The 13,250-nt window shown below is 31.4% G+C and overlaps 1 protein-coding gene across 1 annotated transcript; it reads left to right on the forward strand.

Annotated features, from left to right (window-relative positions):
* Positions 1-10,916: 10,916 nt before the first annotated feature.
* LOC131614170 (uncharacterized) lies at positions 10,917-11,570 on the forward strand. Its single transcript, XM_058885794.1, has one exon. The coding sequence runs from the start codon at positions 10,917-10,919 to the stop codon at positions 11,568-11,570; it is 654 nt and encodes a 217-aa protein (XP_058741777.1).
* The last annotated feature ends 1,680 nt before the right edge of the window (positions 11,571-13,250 follow it).

Here is a 13,250-nt window from a genome sequence, read left to right on the forward strand (position 1 = left end):
AATATAGTATCATCCGCAAATTGGAGAATATCTATTTCACACCTCCCGTTTACATTAAAACCCACAAAATCACCATTTTCCACCGCCTTACCGACCAAAGCCCTTAGCCCTTCCGCTACTATAACAAAAAGAAAAGGAGAAATAGGATCTCCTTGCCTTAGACCCCTCTCAACAACAAATTCTTTTGTAGGGCTACCATTAACAAGAACCGACATCTTACTAGAGAAAATAATCAACTCCATCCAACGCATCCACAAATCACCAAACCCCATCCTCCTCATCATGGCACCAAGGAAAATATCTAATTGCATTGAAGTAGTATCAGAACTTGATAGTATTTGACTAAAACATAAATTTGAAATTTATTAAAAATCACGGTAGAAAATTATGGTGGATAAAAGCTATCAATAGTAGCTTCTAAAAATCACGGTAGGAGGGATCCAAGCGTGCGGTGGCGGCATGAAGTTTTACTAATAAGATATTAGTAATATGAAATTTAGATTCTAAGTTAAAATAATGATCCATATATTAAGAACACACTCGCAAAAAATTATGAGATGGAGAAAAAATTAATATTTAAAAATAAAGATTCTGTCTCTTAAATTAAAATAATGATTGATTAAACTAAAAAAAATATTGTCTTGTTAGTGGCCCATGAGATAAATACATTTTTAATGTTATTAAAATTAAAAAAAATACATTATACTATCATGCAATTGATATGGTATAAAATTATTTAAATATAAATAAATTTGAAATGAATTACTTAATTATTAAATAATTATCCAAAGAAAAAAATTGATTCATGAGACGGAAAGAGAATAAAAAGTTTTTTAACATTTGAAAAAATAAATAAAATATGTATTTTGATAGTGACCCGTAAAATACAGTCTAATAACATGTAAATTTATTTAATATTATATAAAATATATTTAAAAACATGTAAATTTAAAATAAATGACTTAATTATAAATAAGTAATAATCATAAAAATTCAATTATATTAAATAACCATATAAAAAAACATGTGAGTTGATAAAAAAATTAACAAATACAAATGTAAAATTTTAGATGGAAATGTAAAAGTATCATTTCTTCTCAAAAAGCATTTAGAATGACAATAATTATGTATTAGAGAGAGAGAGAGAGAGAGAGAGAGAGAGAGAGAGAGAGAGAGAGAGAGAGAGAGAGAGAGAGAGAGAGAGAGAGGACCAATGAAAGTGGAACACTTGGTGCAAGAAATAAAATAAATATGAAAAAGTGAAGGCTTGTTTTGTTAGTTACCAAAATGTCCAATTTATAGTGTAAATTATTTTTCAGGTAAGGGCAATTATTTAGGGAGTTTGGTACAATCTCTTAGTAAACTAGTAATATACCCGTGCGTCCGCACGGGTAAAAATTATTTAGTAATGTAAAATTATACTACAAATTGAGAATGAGAATTATGTTTATGTATGTTTAGCTGGTTAGAATCTAATTGGTTGTGTCCCATGACACTTTATAAAGTACTTCATCCACATTTTCGACATTAAAGACAACTCCAAATGAGTGATAACTCGACACCTACTAAATAACAAATTATCTTGAGAGTAAGAATGAATCAGTTCATCAATCATATTACAATGAAAATATTAGAATACATATTAATATTAATATTTAAAATATTTCATCATTGAAATGGTCAATTTATGTATGTCTTTTTGTTTATATCTAACCGATTGTGCCTAGTGTTACTTTATCAAATGCAAATTAACATTTATACATATTTTGTTGCTTGGATCTAACTTGTTGTGTTCCATAATATTAAAGACAAGTACAAAGTTATAATGAGTAAGATGTAATATGATTTTGAGATAGATATTGTAAAAATCATAACAAAGTTAAACAATAATTTTATACAGCAATGAATATATATATTGAATTGTCATTCATTTGTGTAATTATATTAAAATATGTATTTTGCTGATAATGCCCCGTGAAAAAAAATAAAAAAATTGACATTTGAAAATAAGAATTTTGTGTCTCAAATAAAGACAATTGTTAATTAAAATAAAAAAGGTATTTTGACGATAGTGGCCCGTTAGTAAAGTAGAAATTTTGACATTTGAAAATATTTTTTTAACAATTATGAATAACTTTTTAATAATCATAAAATAATTATGTTTTCGATTGAGTAAATTTTTACGTATTTCTCTTCGTTCCATTAAAAAAATTCAATTTACTAATTTATTTATATTTTAAAAAATAAAAAGAGAAAAAGGAAATTAAGGGAGAAAAAATTAAAATAAAAATTATGAAGTGTGTAGGGTGTTTAATAAAGAGAGTGAAAGATAGAAATAGTTTAATTTAATTTATAAAAGGAGGGAAAATATACTTTTAAATGAGAAAGTGATTTTGTATTGACAAGTGTCAAACACTTTATTGATTAGAGAGTGTGAATATATTGATCTTTATGTAAATACTAATATAGAATTTTTGCTTTGTAAATTTTAAAAAAGCAAAGGATATTTTTGGTAGAGTGGTGACATCTTCTAATAATAGCTATATATATATATATATATATATATATATATATATATATATATATATATATATATATATATATATATATATATATATATATATTAATTATAATTTTAATCGTTTAACTTAATTGTTTGATTTATATTAATCTCATCATTAATATTTATTACATTTAAATCATATAATTTTATTTTTATTATTCAAATTAGTCGCTTCAATCAAAATTTAACAATAATCTATCATAAATTTTATTGTTGTTTTATTATTTTTAATTATTCGATCTTTTTGTGAAATGTTACTAAGTTGGTTAGTTGGATCATGAAAATCTATTGAATTTAAGATGAATTATAAAAAAAAAAATTATAATTTGCCCAAAAACACTCAAAACTATTTTACTTTATTTTCACAACAAAATAGCCACAATTCACGTGTTTAACACATATATTCAAGATAGTGAGGCTGCCCCTTCTAATTTGCATCGTTGGATTCCCCCTCCTTTGGGTTGACTCAAGTGCAATGTAGATGCGGGTTTCAATAGTAGTCATCGAACCACTAATAGAGGTTGGTGTATCCGAGACAATATGGGGAATTTTATTCAGGCGGGGGTTGCTTGGGATGTTGGTAATGTATCTGTTCTTGAAGCGGAGGCGCTGGCCTTAAAAGAAGCTATCCAAGGAGCTTCAGCAAATCATTTTGATCATGTAGTTTTTTAGAGTGATTCGCATAAGGTGGTGCAAGCTCTCTGGTCCAGTGTTATTGGAGGTTCCGAGTTTTCATCTATTATTCGCTCTATTAAACTTTTGTTACTTGATTTTCCAAACTTTGAGGTAGAGTTTGTTAGGCGTCAACCGAATATGGCTGCTCATTGTTTAACTGAGGCGGCCAATTCTTGGGCTCGACGTAGTTACGTTAATTTCATACCTCTTTGTATTGAATCTATTTTGTTGAATGAAAGAAGTTAGTTTTATTTTGGTAAAAAAAACACATAAAAACTCAAGAATAACAACTATTCAACAAGTTAAGACAAAGTATTAACAATCAAAACACATAATTTCAAACATCACACAAAAATTCGCGCTAAAATCCCTAATGAAATATGTAACACCCCAATTTAGGTTATTTTATTTATTTAGAATTTTTATGAGTTTTATGTGATTTATTTGATTGATAAATATTAATAATTAAATCATTTTTGGTGGTTGGGGTGTGTGACCATAAGGTAGAGGGGTGTAAAGAGTAATTAGAGATTAGTAGAGTAATTTAAAATTATTAGAATTATTTAATAACTAAAATAAAAATGATTTTTGTGACTTATTTAATTAAAATATGAGAATAGAGAAATAAGGGGTAAAGTTGACATTTGGGAGAATAATGAGGACTTAATAGAGAGTTAGAGGAGTAAGTGAGGGTAGAGTGAAAAAAGTCCAATTAAAGAGTTGGTCATTATAAATAGGAGAGTTAGGGATTATAAGAGATTTTTTCTGTCAATACGTGAAAAGTTGGAAGAGAAGAAAGAAAGGTTAGGGCAAGAGGAAGGAGAAGAATGACTTAGGAGACATCAATGGCTCATTCATCTTTGCTGGAACAATCAGGTAAGAGTGGAAATATTGTTCAATAATAGGGGTATGGGTTGATGGGTAGAATAAGATTTAAGTTTCTTTTGGATTGATGATGATTGTTGATGTTTGATGAATGAAATTTCATTTTATAGTGTTCATGTATATTCCACATTGATGAGTTTTCAAGTTTAGGGATAAATACAATATGTGTAGGTTCTTGCTTTAATTGGTAAAATTGTTCAATCACTGTTAATTAATGAATATATGATGAAATTAGGATAGTAATTGATTATTGTGTTAGAAACCTGAAATAAGCTAATTAGAATTTGCACAATACTGATACGTAACAACAAAAGTGAAATTTTTGGAAAAAATAGCAGAACCAATCGATTGGCATATAGGGCTCAATCGATTGGATTTTCTTCTAATGAAGTGGGATAGTGAACAGAAAAGCAGGACAACCGGTTGTCACAGCATGACCAATCGATTGGTCCTCTTTGATTTTCGAAAAAAAAATTAGTAACAGTGGCGCAAAACAATTGATTGTTTTGCAACATCAATCTATTGTTTTGCTAAGTATTTTGGTCATAACTTTTGAACTGTAAGTCCAAACAAAATTCCATTTGAAGCGTTGGAAAGCTAATGCGATTTCCTACCTAATGGTAGTATACCCATAGACTGAATATGTTAATGATAATTGGATTTATTTGTTGTATTAATGAATCATTGTGTTATGTACTAATGTTGCATGATAATGATGTAATTATGTTGTTACTATCGTGATAATGTTGTTAATGATGATACATGTGCTGATATATTCATGATATGATTTTGATGATTATGTTGTTAGTGGCATGCCCAGTCAGAAGAGGGGCCAAGTGTATGTATTATTGTTGCATGATTGAGAGTCCATGCATTCATGTTGTTTGAACTTCGGTTCCTTATGTTGAGCCTCGATCCTATGGTGATGGTTCGGGTGCGAGTAGCTAATTCTTGTTATAGGGGATTAGTGAAGTGTTACATGTGATGATGGTAGCGATTTTCGTGTACTCCGGTTCCAAGAGGGAATTTATTCCTATGGTGGGGATCATGGAGGGAAATGAACCCGAGTGTTCATAATTTGGTAGCACATGAATGTTGAGTAAGTTGTTGAGTTCATTTGAATTTGTGTTGCATCTTGATAATTTATTGTGTTATGGTGTGTGGATGAGAATGCTTGATATATTTATGTTGTCGTGGTTGTTATGTGATGTTGTTAATTAATCTACCTTCCAATTGTTCTTAGCGCTAATTATTGCATTATATTTTCACCCCTTCTGTTTGAATATTTCTTTTACATGGGCATTGTATAGATACTCAGGAGTAGCTTGTTGAAGTAAGTGGAAGATAGCCTTGGAGTATTTTCCATAGTTTTATCGCTTTATGTAGTAGCGTCTTGCTCTGATTATGTAACATTGGGCCGATAACGATTGTTTTTATTCCTTATGTTTGTTATGTTAAAGTCGTAAGACTATTTTCCTTTGTTGAGAATTTGGTTGTTGAGTTGACCTTTTACAACTCTCTCATCTTGATTGTTAAAGTTGAAAGTTGAGATTGTATCTAATTGTCGTTGATAATTCTGCTGCAATGATACTTTAAATTAGACGTAGGCATGCAATGACATGTTATGAATTATTATGTTGAAACTCGTGTTATGGGAAAAATGTGTTATTATGACGTATGTGACACCCTTTGTGGTTGTATTTGTAACTAAATTATACAAAAATTCTTCTGCGGGGTTTTGGGTGTTACAAAATTCATCCTAAATCACTACCCAAGATCAAACCTACTAGAACATCACCTCAAAGTGAGATTATGAATTTGATGAAGATAAGAGAGGTTTGATAATGATCATGATGAGTCCTTGCTCCCCTTCCTAAGCTAGATGATATTATACTCTTGTTTCTACATGCAAGGAATGTTATTCACTTTTACATGCAAGGAGAGTATGAGCTTGAGATTTTCCTTCCTCTTCTTCCTCTCTCTCTCTCTCTCTCTCTCTCTCTCTCTCTCTCTCTCTCTCTCTCACTCTCTCTCTCTCACACACACATACACACGATCTCCACCCTTTCACTCTTAACTCTCTTTAAACTCTAAAATGTAAGATGAAAACAAGAGGAACTTCTCAAGTCTAGGATATACCTCTTAGGAAAATGACATAATCGCCCCCAAGTTTTACTCAATTTCCAAATGTGCCTGTAATACCATTAGTCTTGTAAAATTCTAAGTATTAAAACTATACTCATATTATCTTAGATTAATGCTATTTTTAGGCATGATATGCGATATTACAATAGGCTATTTTGCTTGATTCCTAGTGAGTGATTATTGTCCCATGAGTAGGTTATTTCACCTAATTTCAAATAAAGGATCATTTCTGCCTCAGTAGACTCTTTTTCTTGATTCCAATGAAGGATTGATGCCTTATTAGGCTATTTTGCTTGATTCTGAATGAGGGGTCATTGCTGCCTTATTATGCTATCTCGCCGATTCCAAATAAGAAATTATTGTCGCCTTATTAAGCTACTTTGCTTGATTCCTAACGTGGACTCGTTGTTGCCTTATTAGACTATTTCACTTTATTCCCAATGAGGCATCATTGCCACCTTATTGGGCTATCTCGCTTGATTCCGAATGAGAAATCATTGCCTCTTTATTAGACTACTTTGCTTGATTCTCAATGTGGAATAATTGTCGTCTTATCGACTATTTCACTCAATTCTTGATGCAGAATTATTTCTGCCTCAATAGACTATTTTGTTGGGTTTTTTTACGAAGAGTCGAGACCGCCCTAATGGGAAATCTTAGTAGGATGAAAATTGTCATCCTCCCTCAGGGCCATGCCCTTTCGGATGTCCTCGACAATTTAAGGGACCTACGAATAAAAAAAGAGCAATCACACAAATACTTGATAAACATACCATCCGAAGATCTAAATACTTTTACTTTAAAATCCCAAAATGTCCCTGAAAGATAATAATACAAGCAAATTATGAAAATATAGAAGAATTTTTTAGGGGTGAAATTACAACAAAAAGAGAACGGCCTAAGAATTGGAAAAGGTAAACTTGCCTTTTTCATGAACGAACTCTTCCTCATTGACATGATGGATCTATAGAGTGTTTATGTTCTCCTCTTCAAAAGAGGGAACTACTTCCTAAATAGATCCATCCATATCCATTGATTGATTATTCTTCTCTCCCTATGTAAATCAAATGCACCTGTTATAATTGATATGATAAAATATGTAAGCTAAAAATAATATATATATATATATATATATATATATATATATATATATATATATATATATATATATATATATATATAAATAATTTTCGCGTAATATTTTTTTCCAACTATACCATTCATTAAAACTTTAGTTTATAAATTTGTATAGCTCCCTCCACCTACATAACTTTGCATGAATACAACTACATTCATCACTTTCATACATAATTTATTCACCTATAATTTAAGCTTTAATTCTTTAAGAAAATATAAAAATCCATGATTAGTAATTATTTCCACCTTAATTTTACTTGCTTTTCTTTTGATTACATGGAGATGCCTCCAATTTTAAAAGATTCCTGTCACTAGAAAAAGCAAAAGTAAACTAAGCCATCACAATTTACATTTGAAGAAAGAGAAAGAGAATTCTGCAATGCATTTTTCCTTTCTCACATTTCACTTTCTTTCTTTTTCTTTCTTTCTTTCTCACACACTCTCACTCTCTCACTACCTTCTTTTCCTTTTTCTATATTTTTTTTTCCAATCTTTCACTTTCTTTTTTCTCTTTTTCTTTTTCCTGTTTCGAGTTCCTTTTTGTTTTTCTGCTTTCTTTTTCTTCCATACAAGTCTCTCTTTCCCACTTGCTTCTGCTTTGTATACCAACACACAGGTACATCTCATAGGCCCCCACCTCTATGCATACCTTAAAATAGTTTTTTGAAAGTTAAATTAAAGAATGCGAGCGTCTTAGGTTTTGAATAATACAGTGAAGAATATTTTATTTTATTTTAATAGTATTTAAAAAAATTATTTATTAGTATTTAAATAGTTTAAGGAAAAATTAGACTTTTAAGGATTAAATAACCACATTTTAAAAAGAAAAATAGAGGAAGATATTAAAATAGTAGTATTAGCTTCAAACAATGAGAGATCAAATTCATACATAGGTCAAGCTAGAGAATCCAAGGCCGTAAAGGGCGAAGCTAGTACTAGTAAGGTCTATGCCACAGGCTCTGTAATTTTTTTCTCAATTTTCTACAACTATATTAATTAAAATTTTATATAGAATTGAGATTCATTTTCTTCCTTCAAACAAATTACACAATTCAAACTAGAACTCTGATCCTTTTAAAGCAAATCTTACATCTTTACTATTAAATTATTGTACATTCATGAGAAGTAATTATTATGATTTTTAATAATTTTAAATAATTCTGAATTTAAAATAAAAAACACAAAATTTATATTAATTGGATCTCGAATCCAAGTCTCTTTAGATTAGATTACAGAATTAGACGATAGTCAATTTACTACCATAGAAATTGACTTGTCTATTTGTAAATAATAGTCACGTTATTAACAATAAAAATTGATTTGTGTAATTGAAAATGATAGTCACTTTATTAACAATAAAAATTGATTTATCTTGTTGTATATAATAGTCACTTTACTATTAATAGAAATTGATTTTTCTAATTATAAATGATAGTCATTTTATTAACAGTAGAAATTGATTTTTTTAGTTGTAAAATGAATTTCATTTAATTCGAAAAGGATTTGGGTTAAAGACCCTCATAGGTAAAAATTTATATACAAATTTTGTAAATATTAGTAGAAATCATAAGAATTATTTGTCATGAATGTACATTGTCCTATTAATAAAGACGCATAGATATCTTTTAAAGACCTTGAGTTCAATTTCTTATAAGAAATAATTTTGACTTTTTTGATATTATTAATTTATAATTATTTAAAAATGAAATTAAAAATAAAAATAAATTTACTATTTAAAAAATATTAAATTTTTAAGAATTTTTATGAGGGACCAAAATAAATCTTCACTCTTTTATATATTATTAAAAATGCACATTAGGTAGCTACCAGTTGCGCAGTCAGAAATTTTAGAGAGTCTAGACAAAAAATTTACATTATGATTTTACTAATTTTACACTCTGTTTCTACTAATTTTGCCATTGATTTTGTCTAAAAAATTTGTCTTTGATTTTGTCCAAAATTTTCACACCCTATTTTTACTAACTTTGTTTTTAATTTTGTCTAAAAATTATTAATTTTGCCTCTAGCGTTATCTAAAAATCGAATATTAGATGGAGAATATACATCAAAAGGAGAGGTTGAGCCCAAACACGTTCTCAGACTCGGTGAGCTTTAGATCCGCCCATGTTTGCTACTACTAGTACAAGTTTTTAACATTAAAATGACTTAATCATAATTAAAATCAAATTCTTACGCTCTTAAAAACACACCCACAAAAAGAAGTAAAATAAACAAAAATACAACTAGCAAATTTATTTTGATTCGACATTTCATATTTACTATACAACATCTCAACAAAATTGCTCTATCCCCTTACCTTTTTGTTTTATGTGCAGATGTCTTGTCAGGTATGCTTAGGAAGGAGGCAATTTCAAGGAATCTTCATGGAATCAAAGTGGCGAGATCGGCTCCGGCAATTACACATCTCCTTTTTGCGGACGATAGTCTCCTATTTACAAGGGCATCGGGTGCAGAAGCGGATCGTGTGAAGGCAGTGCTGAGGAAATATCAAGACTCGTCGGGACAGATGGTTAATCTAGATAAATCTGAAGCTTCGTTTAGTCGAAATGTGTCTGAAAGTGATAAAATTATGATCCGGAATAGGATGGGTGTAACGACGGTTGAAGCTCACACGAAATATCTAGGGCTGCCAGCTATGTTTGGAAGATCAAAAAAGGTTGTCTTTTCACAAGTTGTGGACAGGGTGTGGAAAAAGGTTAAAGGGTGGAAGGAAAGGTTTCTTTCGAGGGCCGGAAAGGAGGTGTTGATCAAATCAGTGGCCCAGGCAATCCCAACATACGTTATGGGGTGTTTTAGGTTGCCCGAAGAGTGTTGTAAAGAGATTGAGGCGCTTCTCGCCAGATTCTGGTGGGGCTCCTCAAAAGAGGATAGGAGAATCCACTGGTTGAGCTGGTCCAAGATGGCAAAAGCTAAAAGTTCTGGAGGAATGGGATTCAGGATCATTAGTGATTTTAATGTCAGCCTTCTGGGTAAGCATTATTGGAGGCTCTTGACTGCTAGCTCCTCATTGCTTGAGCGTGTGTTTAAGAGTCGGTATTACCCAAGAACATCTATTACCGAAGCTCAAGTGGGTTACAGTCCCAGTTTCGCGTGGAGAAGTATTCTTGGAGCTAGAGATGTGGTGGAGCAGGGGAGTAGATGGAGGATTGGAAATGGGAGAAGCGTTGACATCTTAAAGGACCGTTGGGTGCCGGCAGCGCCAGGTTTTAAGGTACACGGGACAAGCGGGGAATTGGAGCAAGGGGCCACAGTTAGTGATCTAATTGACTGTGACTTATGCTGTTGGAAGCGTGATTTAATCTCCAATTGGTTTGGGCCTATGACTTGCTCGCAGATTTGCAGTATACCCCTATCCTGGGGCAATTTAGACGACACTATCATTTGACATGCTGAGAAAGACGGGGAATATTCAGTGAGATCCGCGTATCACATTTTGCGAGCCAAACGAGATGCCAAAGCACCTGGACCCTCTAGACACTTCCAAGGCAGAATGTGGAAGCAAATTTGGAGTGCACCTATTCACACCAGAGTCCGGAATTTCCTTTGGCGTCTTGCTAAGAATATTCTTCCTACTCGTGGCAACCTTGTTAAGAAAGGCGTCAAAACCACCACGGAATGCCCTCTCTGTCACGAAAGCGAAGAAAATATGGACCACCTCTTTTTCCAGTGCCATTTCAGTAGGCAGGTCTGGTTTGTGTCCCCTTTGGGTCTAAGGATTGACGTTAATTCTTGTGTTGATTACTGGATGGAGAAAGTCCTGTGTGATGGGGATGTCCTTGGCTCCCAATTTTTCTGTGTTATTCTCTGGAAAATCTGGCATCATAGAAATTTGGTTGTTTTTAATAATAGCAGGTTCTCTCCGCAATTAGTGGCAGAAGAAGCGAAAGATTGGGTTCTAGATTTCAACAAATCTGCTCCGATCAAAAAGTCCAACAGAAGACAACATGCTTGGGCCGAGGAGGATGGTGCTGGCAATGAGATGGTTCGGATTTTCGTTGATGCAGGTGTTTTTCGTGACGGTTCTATTGCTATGGGTTGTGTCATGAAAGGCAATGCGGGTGATATTTTCTATTCTGCAACTAACAGAATTCTCATGGAAGCTGACCCGACGGTTGCTGAAGCTTTCGCCATAGATGGGCGCTAAGCATTGCGAGAGACCTTCACATCCAGAAACTTACAATTTTTTCTGATGCCCTAATGGTTGTGGACTGTATCAATCAAGTTTCTGTTTTTGCTGTTTTAGAACCTTATGTAATAGACTGCCAGGTTTTGTTAAAGTCCTTTAGTGAAGGCATAGTTATATTTGTTAGCAGGGAAGGCAATCAGGAAGCCCACCAACTTGTTGGTTTGGGTCACAATGTAGGTGCTAGATCCTGGATTGGTTTCCCTTCCCCTTCTGCACCTTGTAATATCGTTTCAGACTTCCTTTATCATTAATGGAATTTGTCTTTGAATAAAAAAAAAAAACTTTTACAATAATGATTTTTTTTTTAATATAAATTCTCTTATACAATTGCAATTTTTTATGAAAAAATTGTAAATATTTTAATTCTAATTTTTTATAAAAGATTTGCAAATTTTTTCGACTTCAAATTTGACACGAAAAATTATAAACTTTCTTATGACCAATAATTACTTAAACACTTCACTTTTTTTCTTCCTCCATATGAGACTTGAATAAATATTTACTTTGATCTAACATTCTCACTTGGATGCCCTTTTAATTGTTGCGATATAAGTCTGAATTATAAATTTTATATTATTTAAAAGAGTTGGAGTTGAACACTTTATTAGAGAAGTGATCCGTATATTTAATATTAAATTTTTTTAAGTAAATATGAAATGTCTCTCTCAAGTTATTTATATCTCAACGTGAAATATGAACTACCCGGTCCTACACGGACCGGCTCTGACGGGCCGTGGGTTTTTTAAAGTTGGATAAAAAGACTCTGTGTAATATGAGCTCATGATTTACTACTTGAGCCCGGCCTTAGATGGACTTCAGACTACTCAACTCTAAATGTATTTTTTTATTTAAAAAATTAAAATAAAAACTCCAAAATATTTATTATTAATAAAATTAAAAATTATGTTATTTTAAACATAATACATTTTTAAGTACTATATTATCTCTTATAAATACTATAATGTGTTTCTAAATTCAATATATGTCTAAATTGTATAAAATAATACTTGAATATTTATTATAAGAAAAAAATTAATATAATATGATGAAAAAATGTTGATTATATTAGTGTATAATATTTCAAAGAGAAATATTGAATAAAATAGAGATAAAATTTAGTGAAGCGGAAAAAATCAATATGCTATTTTGGAGTAAGATAATATAAATATTAAATATTTTTTTAAAATTTATAATTATACGGGCTTAATGGGTTATCCACGATCCATATGAGCTAGCCCTAATGTGTAGCGGACTTTTCAGAACTGAGCTAAAAAGGTCCTAAAAAATATGGGCTCTAATTTTAAGACTCAAGTCCTATAATTTTTCGAATCTGACAGACCAGCCCATATGGACTAGTCGATTTTGACAACTATTTGAATTTAGCATAGAATCTCATTATGAAAATATGCATAAAATATTTTCCTTAGAAACGAAGTATGATGTGGATTTCTGTGTTGTTAGTCTTGGTTGTGTTTGTGTTTTGTCAAAAATGTCTTACCTTATGCAGGTTGAAGAATGGGACATAAGGTAGGAAGAATAGCTTTATATTGGCATGCTTTTATACATTTGGCAAGAAAGAGTACGTAGGAGACTATAAAGACTAAACAACTTAAAGAACTAAGTCCCACATCCCCTTAA

Source organism: Vicia villosa, linkage group LG6, assembly GCF_029867415.1.
Source record: "Vicia villosa cultivar HV-30 ecotype Madison, WI linkage group LG6, Vvil1.0, whole genome shotgun sequence".
Taxonomy (NCBI): Eukaryota; Viridiplantae; Streptophyta; class Magnoliopsida; order Fabales; family Fabaceae; genus Vicia; species Vicia villosa.

Bases quoted from the DNA above. Each gene is read 5' to 3' on its own strand.
- LOC131614170 (XM_058885794.1), top strand. From the start codon at position 10,917: ATGTGGAAGCAAATTTGGAGTGCACCTATTCACACCAGAGTCCGGAAT.